Source organism: Panthera pardus, unplaced genomic scaffold (genome assembly GCF_024362965.1).
Source record: "Panthera pardus isolate Hobbes unplaced genomic scaffold, ASM2436296v1 HiC_scaffold_8, whole genome shotgun sequence".
Taxonomy (NCBI): Eukaryota; Metazoa; Chordata; class Mammalia; order Carnivora; family Felidae; genus Panthera; species Panthera pardus.
This window is the reverse complement of record NW_026527013.1, coordinates 76,761,493-76,771,788: the sequence shown is the minus strand read 5'-3', so window position 1 is coordinate 76,771,788 and position 10,296 is coordinate 76,761,493. Positions and strand designations below refer to the sequence as shown.

At 42.6% G+C, this 10,296-nt stretch overlaps 1 protein-coding gene across 1 annotated transcript in view; it reads left to right on the top strand.

Annotated features, from left to right (window-relative positions):
* Positions 1-9,969: 9,969 nt before the first annotated feature.
* The window catches only part of DLD (dihydrolipoamide dehydrogenase), a 34,884-nt gene continuing 34,557 nt past the window's right edge, over positions 9,970-10,296 (top strand). Inside the window, exon 1 of the mRNA XM_019451165.2 lies at positions 9,970-10,105. Within this exon, the coding sequence (XP_019306710.1) occupies positions 10,067-10,105 (39 nt within the window). The 5' untranslated portion in view covers positions 9,970-10,066. The remainder of the gene's footprint in view (positions 10,106-10,296) is intronic.

Here is a 10,296-nt window from a genome sequence, read left to right as displayed (position 1 = left end):
CATGGCTTCATCCAAGACTCAAAAAAAAAAAAAAAAAAAAAAAAAAAAAAAAAAAAAAAATCACCAAGAAGACTCAAAAAAAAAAAAAAATCACCAAGATGTCATTTTTCTCCTTTTATTAGCTGTAAGTCCTTAGTGCTTGCTTCATATTAGAGCCTTGCATGGGAGCAAGACAGTTGCAATGTCTCCAGTTCCTCTATTTAGCTGGTTGGACATTTAGAAGGAACAAAAGCATGTTTCCCTTTCTAATTGTGTCCAAAGTCCCTGAACCAATCACTGTGGCCCTGAGAATGTGTTATGCTGATTGGCCAGACTTGAGTTACATGCTCTATTTCTAGCCTTTGGAGCAGAGATGTCCAAAAAATATACAATGGGAGTCACAAATGTAAAACACAGATGTAAGCCACACACATAACTTTATTTATTAGAAATTTTTTTTTAAACTTTATTTATTTTGAGAGAGAGAGAAAGAGTGAGCTGGGGAGGGGCAGAGAGGATCCAAGCAGGATCTCTGCCAGAGCAGAACCCGATGCGGGGCTTGAACTCACAAACTGTGGGTGATGACCCGAGTCAAAATCAAGGGTCAGATGCTTAACCAACTGAGCCACCCAGGTGCACCCACACATGTAATTTTAAATGTTAGTAGCCACATTTTAAAAGTAAAAAGAAACAGAAGAAATAAAACTTAATAGTGTATATCCAAACTATTATAATTTAATAAATATAAGATACTACTAATGAATTATTTTACCCACTTTTTTTTATACTAAGTCTTTAAAATTAGCATTTTAGCAAGACTTCGAAGTGATGATAGTGTGTTTTTAGGGGGTTGGGGGGAAAGTATCTCTGAAACAAACTTTGAGAAACACTGTCCTACAGCCTCTTTACTTTCTCCTATGTTCCCTGAATCACACTGATAGTGGTGGGAGTACTGAGTGATCTGAAATATATTTGAGTAATTTAGAACTGAACGCAGCGTTGTTACTTGTTAGATCAAGGATGACACCGAACACTGATTGCATACTGCTGCCACCTGTTGGTCATAACATATATTGCAGCCAATAAACAACAGGACAGGTTTTGGTCATTTGTGAGCCCTTGACATTTCTGGCAACACACCTCTCCATCTGTACCTTGAGATGACTTTCCTTTGGAATTTCCATTCATACCAGAGCCCAGAAAGCCTTAATGGTTTATATTATGGATTCTCAGACTTACATTTCCCAGGATGATTTTTTTCAATCTACGGCAGCACACAGATTTCTCCCTTAAAACCCTTGTTATCCATTTAGGTCAGTGATTTACTGTAATTACTGTTGTTTTCTGCTTCTGCAGGTTGCTTCTCTCATTCTTCTTGTACACCTCATGAAGGCAGTGGCCAGAGCAAGTTTCTTAACATCTCTAAGCCTTAGTTCTTTTAGCTGTAAAATGTAGCAGAAGATTAAATTGCATGCTGTTTGTCAAGCATTGGCGTGGTGACTAACATATATAAAGAACTCTGTAAGGACTACTGTTCACGATACATCTTAAATGGAAATTTGAACAGCGACTTGATATTTGATGTCAGCGAGTTAATTTTTATGTTCTATTCTTTTAATCTTTTTGTTTAAAGAATCCTTATCCTTTAGAGACACATATTGAAATAGCTACAGAATGAAATGATTTGACTCCGGGTTTTGATTTAAAACAAAACAGGAGAAGGGAAGTGGAGGGTGATATACGTGAAAAAATATTGGTGATGAACTTTGAGAATTTTGAAGCTGGTGATGGATAGATGGGATTCGGTATGTGATTTTTGTCTCTTTTGTATGTGTTTGAAATTGTTCATGGAAATTGAATGAAAAGAATAACAAGTTTTTCTGTTGCTCACAGCATTGTATACAGTGCTAGATGTACTGCGGCTACTACTACTTGATTTGGTGATTAATTGCTATCATGGGATAGAATTATGGCATTTTTAGGAGAGAGTTACTGTCTTGTTAAAAGATGGATTTAGGCCAGCAGACACATGAAACGATGGTCAGCACCACTCATCATCAGGGAAATGCAAATCAAAACTACAATGAGATAACACCTCACACCTGGCAGAATGGCTAAAATCAATACAAGAAACAACAGGTGTTGGTGGGGATGTGGAGAAAGGAGAACCTTCTTGTACTGTTGGTGGGAAAGTGAGGGCAGCCGCTCTGGAAAACAGTATGGAGGCTCCTCAGAAAGTTAAAAATAGAAGTACCCTACAATCCAGAAATTGCACTACTAAGTATTCACCCAAAGGATACAAGAATACTGATTCAAAGAGACACATGCACTCTGATATTTATAGAAGCATTGTCAACAATGGCCAAACTATGGAAAGAGCCCAAATGTCCATGGACTGATGAATGAATAAAGAAGATGTGATATACCTATCTCTATCACCTGTATCTGTATCTGTATCTGTATCTCTATCAAATCTCTAATGGAATATTACTCAGCCATCAAAAAGAATGAAATCTTGCCATTTGCAACGACATAGATGCAGCTAGAGAGTATTATGCTAAGTGAAATAAGTCAGAGAAAGACAAATACCATATGATGTCACTCATGTGGAATTGAAGAAGGGAAATGGATGAACACAGAGGGGAAAAAAGAGGCAAACCAGAAAACAGACTCTTAACAATAGAGAACAAACTGAAGGTTGCTGGAGGAGAGGTCAGTGGGGGATGGGTTGGATGGATGACGGGCATGAAGGAGGGCACTTGTTACGATGAGCACTGGGTGCTGTATGAAAGTGATGAATCACTGAATTCTACACCTGAAACTAATACTACACTGCCTGTTAACTAACCGGAATTTAAATCAAAGCTTGAAATAAACACAAAATCCCAAAACAAAAAAAGATGAACTTAAAAGAACTGGCAGCCCATGGTTCCAGAAAAATGTTAGGTGGGTGCATGTTTTGACTTAACAATTAATGTATTCAGTATTCAGAAAAATCGTGATACGTTGTAACACCATCAGCACAGGGAAATTTGGCAGTTTTTTAAGAGATGCAGGAAGAATGGATGGCAGAGATGATGCTGAGCATCTTTCTTCTTGATTCTAGTAAGTAAATGAAGAAAATACCTACTTGGCCTGTGGATAGCAATCAAAAAGATGCCTGATTTGTGCAGATGAGAATGACGTTCTTGAGCACAGTGTATCAGAAAACCCGCTTAATCGCAGGGACAAGCTACATTTCCACAGTAGTCGAATTTCCACAGACACTCTCCATTTAATCCCATTACATCAAGTTCATTCATTAACCCGCCCCTCTGTCCCTGTTCACACAGTCATGTCAAGAACAAGGTCCTCCCTGTTCAATACATTTTCTAACATGTCACCACGGTTTTCTCCCACATTATTTCTAGCTCTATTAATCCTTGGATAGAGCAAAAATCCTCTCACCTCACTGTGTATTTATCCTTGTATCCTAAGTGTTTGGCCATTTAGAATCTTTTTCTTTCAATTTCTTAATGGCTAGGATGAACTCACTCCTTAACTGGAAACGTTAAATGAAATACGCTGAATGAGATGATGGGTATTTCCGACTCATCTCCCTTCAAGTACCATTTCCACTTGAAGGGGTTTAAATTCTGTGAGAACAAAAACTATGAAGAGGAAATCTTTCATAAGCTGGCAGACGATGGCCTTGAGAGATACACTCCAGTTCTCCAATGGCTCTTATCTCAGCCTCAGTGAGAGAGAAACAGGGACAGAGACAGAGAGAGGCACAAAGAGAGGGAGAGAGGGAGAGAGGATGATGTCTAAGCAGCTACAGAGTGGAGAAGCATGAGGAATTTTTCAATTGGTTGAACAGATCAACAATACAATTGTGTGGGTCAAATCCATAATAGTGGTTAGAAGTAGAGAAGTCTTTAATGAAAAGAGTGACGGACTTGCAATCAGGAACCCTGGATATGAGTCCTGCCTTAATCACTTCATAGATCTCTGAGTTTAGACAAGTAGCTTCATCTCTCTAGAGCAGAAAGTTATTTTCAGATATGATGATACCGGGGTGCCTGGGTGGCTCAGTTGGTTGAGCGTCTGACTCTTGAATTCGGCTGAGGTCATGATCCCACGGTCGTGGGATCAATCCCCACTGGTTGTGGAGCCTCTTAAGATTTTCTGTCTCCTTCTCTCTCTGCCCCTTCCCCCCACTCTTAAAAAAACAACAAACAACCCCTGATATGATATTAGTAATACCCATGTCAGGGGCGCTATGTAGACCAGTGTTAGTGTGTGTGTCTGGCAGAATTTTATAAACAGTAAAATGCCAGTCACCCAGCCACTCTTAGACACCCTTAAAGATTCATGCTTTGAATCATGCTTTGAATTCATGGCCACCCACCTTCATCCATTGTATGGAAAACAGACCTGTAGAAACGCAAGTCGAGTGACTCAAAATGTATTTTGCACGGGAATTCAACAAATCTTCTTGATAAGTGTCCCAACAAGTTATAGCAGTGTGATAACAATTTCCCTTTCCAAGGACCTCCTATGTACCAGGTGCATTATTTAAATTTTTAAAAATCCTTTTAACCAGCTTCGATGTAAACATTCTTCTTCTTCTTTTTTTTTTTTTTTAAATATAATTTCTTGTCAAGTTGGCTAACATACAGTGTATACAGTGTGCCCTTGGGTTTTGGGGTAGATTCCCTTGATTCATCACTGCATCATTCTATTTCACAGATAAGGAAACAATTTAGAGAGATTAGCAAATTTGCTGGAGGGCACAAGCAAAATGAATTACGGAAGGATTCATGACCCTAAAGCCTACGCCATTTTCCCTCCACCACGCTGTAAATTATTGTGATTTTTTTTTTTTTTTGCCCTTTATTCCTATTTGCCCAGTTGTCTCCATGCCTCAGATATCACAGGCTCCTTGGTTTTCCTCTCTGTCGACATCCTGCCCACCTTCAAAGACCTATTGAAGTAATTATATCTTGCCAGAAGACTTCCCTCGGGTGCTCAGCCCATTCTGATCCTTCCACGTCCAAATTTCTGTAGCTCTTACCTTTTCTGCTTACTTCCATGTCGTCATAATGGTTTTGGAGTGTCTATTCTGTGCAAGTCACTATTCTAGGCTTGGGGGTCTATCAGCAAACAAAACAGAAATCTCAACGCTGAGGGAGCTTAGATCCCTGTGGCAGCCGTAAACTTTACGAAATAAACGGGAAACGATTATACAGTGTCCTAGAAGATGGTAAGGGCTGTGGGACAAAGTAAAGCCAGAGCACAGAGAATGAGTGTGAGGGCAGAAAGAGTGTTGATTAGGGGTGTCAGGACAAGCCTCGCCGAGAAAGTGACTTCCGAGTAAAGACTTTGGAGTAAAGGCATTGCCTGATCTCAACTAGATTGTCAGCTTTCTGAGATCAGGGACGTTTATGACAACGCGCCTGTCTTCCTTTCAGTGTCCTGCACAAAATTCTGCACTTTGTTAGGTGCCCAACAAACAACACTTGGTCCCTGCTGACTTATTAATTCTGAGCACCAGTGGCCTAATATCTTCGTATTTAGGAGCATTTTGAAGCAGGAACGGTGGACTATTTTCTGTGTACCTACACACTGTTTACTAGGTGGTAACTCATTATTTCCTACTCAATCAACCACGAAAGCTTAGGTTAGCATTTGAATACAATTTTATCGTTGCTGTTTAAGCATCATCTACGTAAATAAAATTACTCAGGAGAAAAAGGGAGATGATTAAGAAATGAAGTACAGTTATTTCCTCTATAAAACCACAACATCTCCAAAGGAGAGGGCTGTATAGCAGCAACTCTGAGACCATTTGAGGTGTTTCGTCTCGCAACAGACGGGCGAAAGAAAGTGCCAAGGAACCCTGTTCCTTACCAGTTAGTACCACGATGTAGCAGAGAATTGCCGCTTACTGACTTCATGACCTTAGCGTTGTTATTTAAACGCTCTGTGCTTCCGTTACTGTCTCTAAAAACTGAGATTAGTAACACCTGTCTTGCAGTGTCATGCGACTTAAAAGAAAAGTTCATTTGAAGTGTCTTGTACACAGTAGTTTTTCAATACGTGGTTGTGTACCAGTCATGATTCTGGATGGCAGGCCATCTCAGAAATAACATCCGGCTCGCTTTTGCAAAAAGGAATTTATAGGCGAGCTGATAAGCACGGAACCAATGTAGAGTTTCGAGAGGGAGGCCGGGAGCTAGACAGCCCTAGATGAGATTTTCCCTAGGAAGGGCCGGAATAGGACACCGCCATTGCCACTACCGACCGCCAATACTGGAGTCACTGCACCTGCCAGCAGAGTGAATCCCAAATTGTGTCTTTGAGCCACCCCTCTTAACTCAAGTCCTGGTGGGAGCATTGGATCGGCTTAAGTTCTGTGTCTGCTGCACCTGCTGGAGGCCAGGAGACACAGGGGCGGCCACTAGGGCTTCCTAGTAGGGTCTGGTCTCACCCTGTGGTGGGTCCTTCAAACATAAAAAGGGGATTCCAATAAACAACAGCCCCACAGCAAGAAACATCTACTATAAAGATAGCTACTGTATTATGTGGGGACTCTGCAACTTAGTGGAATAGCTTTACAGCTGGAGGGCAGCTTGTGGCCCTTCATTTTAAAGTTTGGGAAACCAAGGCCCGAAGACATGACTTCTACTAAATTACACGGAAAGTGAAGAGCAGTTAGGTCTAGAACTTAGGTCTCCTAATTGTCAGTCCAGTATACCTCACAATATTCCTTCCAACTTGTCCAACTCGTTCAGATCCCCTATTAGACCACCGTAGCCCTTCTCAGAATCACACTTCTCAGTTTTATAACGAAAGTATTGCTGCAGGATTTTTTTTTTTTTTTTTTACCTCAATACCCGGGATTCATTGTCTCGCCACTTCGAAGAATGAAGAGGGGGACACAAAATGAGTGGCAGGCAAAAGTTTACTAGAGTATAAGATCAGAAAGGAAGAATAGTATGAAAGCCCTCTTTACCAAGAGGGAACATTTTAAAGCGAATGTCCACCTACTATATTATAGGCAAGAGGTCCTTGTTTTATAAGGTCTGGTCATGCCCCACCCCTGTTCCCTTCCCCTCCTTACTTCTCAGGTCCTACGCTCATTGGCTTGATACCTCTAGGTGCTGGTGAGCTAGAGAGCAGAGAGGTGAGCTGTCTCTTCCTGATTGGATCATTTCCATTATATGAGGGTTGGTCTATGGCCATATCAGTCCTTGTGAGCTATACATTTTATGGTCTACTACTTATTTTTAGTTAGGTCTTTTGTCAAATTCCTGAGGGAAACCTGAGGGGGAGTAGGTGGGGTCTGTTATTTTATTTTATTTTTTTAATTTTTAAATTTTTATTTATTTTTGAGAGAGAGACAGTGTGAGCGGGGGGGGGGGGGGGCAGAAAGAGAGGGAGACACAGAATCTGAAGCAGGCTCCAGGTTCTGAGCTGTTGGCACAGAGCCCGTCGTGGGACTCAAGCTCACGAACCTTGAGGTCATGACCTTAGCTGAAGTCGAAGTCGCTTGCTTAACCGACTGAGTCACCCAGGCGCCCTAGGTCTGTTACATTCTTAAGAGGGACCTTAAGCCTGGGGGGTTTTGCTGTGATCAGACACTCTTCCCCACCCAGTGACCTTAGGCCCTAATCTTTCCTTCTCCTCCCACTGAATCCTATCTTCTTGTATCATACTGAGTGCTCAGAGCCTGGAGCCTGCTTTGGATTCTGTGTCTCTCTCTGTCCTTCCTCCACTCATGCTGTCTCTCTCTCAAAATAAATAAATTAAAAAAAAGAAAAGAAAAGTGTGGCCCTTTGAGAATGCATCTATGCTACAAGTGTCCATCACTGTCCATATACCAGCAAACTTTCAAATCCGTGTCTAGAGTTTTTAAGCTCTAGACATTTGTTTCCAGTAACTATTGAAGATCTCAAATGGATTGTCCAGCTGGCATCTGAAATTCAAAGAAGTTGTCTCATTATCTTCTCCCCAAAGTCATCCTTCTTTCCATGTTGCCTATTTCTGTAATGGTTTCACTACCCACCCAGCCATCTAAGCCAGAAATTTTGGAGCCATCTTCAGTGTTTCTCTCACTCTCATTCTCACATTCGGAGTTGATAGAAGTTGGTGATTATTGCCAACCTTACTGGTGGCTCACCTGTATCCTTTTAGCATTCACTTTTCCTCTGTATAGTCATCTACAAGCCTTCTTAGAGACTCTGCTAGAGAGACTTCTCTGGCTGCTGGTGCTCACTCGGCTCACCTATGGGGAAACCCAGAAGTGCCAGGGAGTTAAAGTCCCTGGGAGCAATCCTCATCTAATGACTGATGGAAGTTGATGGATGTATTTTGAATAGGAAAACTGAAGCACGTTCTAGATTATCTCCCAGAGGTCTCCAGTGAGTCTGAATACCAATTGTTCACACTGGTAATCTACTCGTTAATGTATCTGAAAGCATTCCCATCCCTTTTTCATCCTCTACCAATGCTTGCTTGGATCAGTTCTCAAATAAACTCATTGCACTCAACTGCTTATTTCTGGGACTGCTTCTAGGGCTGGTCAACTAAAACAGTGACCCATTAAAGGAGTTGGGAATGGCTACACAATTTTCACTAGGGATGACTGGATATTTGGAAATATTCACTAATCATAAATATAAGGGAGAAAATATGCATGTTTAAATAAGAAATTGGATAGTTGAAACTGAGGTGCTGACAGGATCACCCAGGGGGACATGCTCTGTAGACAACTGAAAATATGGAATTAGAGATTAGAGAAGTACAGACTGGAGATAAGTGTCTAGGAGTTATCAGTGTACGTAGGCAGGTGCTAAAGCCATGAAAATGGCTAAGATGACCAAAATGCTTATTTACAGAGTAAAGGACAGGGAAAATGGATGTTGGAGGACAACTAGCAGCCTGTATAACAAACACTAACTAGATAGCATTCTCTTCTCCCCTAAAGCCGAGTATAGCTAGGTAAGGAATAATTTTTAATTGGTGTTTAAATCCACAGACCCCAGCACGGTGCCTGGGCAGTAAACTTACAAGAAATGTAGAATTAAGTTTTATTCACACTATATAGTTATCACAAAGCATGAATCAGATCTTAGAGCTCTGTACTCAATCTTGAAGACAGTTTTTCTTTTCTTCAACTTTTTTTTTTTTTATTTTTTATTTTTTTTTTTATTTTTGGGACAGAGAGAGACAGAGCATGAACGGGGGAGGGGCACAGAGAGAGGGAGACACAGAATCGGAAACAGGCTCCAGGCTCCGAGCCATCAGCCCAGAGCCTGACGCGGGGCTCGAACTCACGGTCCGCGAGATCGTGACCTGGCTGAAGTCGGACGCTTAACCGACTGCGCCACCCAGGCGCCCCGAAGACAGTTTTTCATTGTCTCTTATAAAAACCTAAAATCTTATCCCCCACCCAACCCATCCTAATTTGCTCTAACAGAGGAGGAAGATAGTGTTTTCTGTTTTGCCAGTTAGCTTAGAGTAGGCTGCTGGTGATGCCAAAGTCTGTGGTTCCATCCCTTATATAGTATTTGATTGGAGGAGATAAATTATAAAGCAGTCATCTTTCCTCTGCGCGACCTCGGGGATAGTTAACCTCTCAGGCCTCATCCGATGAAGTGGTAAAACTCATCATCTTTCATATACTTGCTGTGAAGTGAGACGATGCCTGGAAAGTGCTGAGATTCCTCAGCTTAGCACAATCAAGGACCCGTCAAGCCTTACTTTCTGCAGCTTGCACCAAGCAAACGATAGCCTTGTTAATTTAGCTCGTCTTCCAAGTATAAGATCACATTACGAGCGCCCACGTTTACCTATCACCGGTAAAATGGTACGGCACTCCCTCCCTGCCACAAAGCACTAGGCGCCTTACGACAGTGTGCGACCCCGCGCCTGACAGGAACGCCTAGTCCCATGGGCTCTGACCGCTCCAGCCAATCGCGCTGCTGCCGACCCATGACGTAAGCTGCTCTTGTGCATGCGCAGGGCGGGGAGACCTTGGCGAGGCGGCAGAGGAGCTTAGCGGAGGTGAAAGCATTGGCGGAGAGGAAAGTTGAGCGGTAAAATGCAGAGCTGGAGTCGTGTGTATTGCTCCTTGGCCAAGGTGAGGGCCGGCTGGGTGGGGTCGTGCGGAACCAGAGGCACAGAAGGGCCTGCTGACGGAGTCCGGACGCGGCCTAACTGGTGGGGCGAGAGAGGCCGGCGGTCGGGCCGGGACCACCCGCGGCCCCGCCCCTGAGCAGGCTCTGCCCGGGCCGCGACCGGAGCAAAGACCCGGGCGGCGGAGTGGCCCCG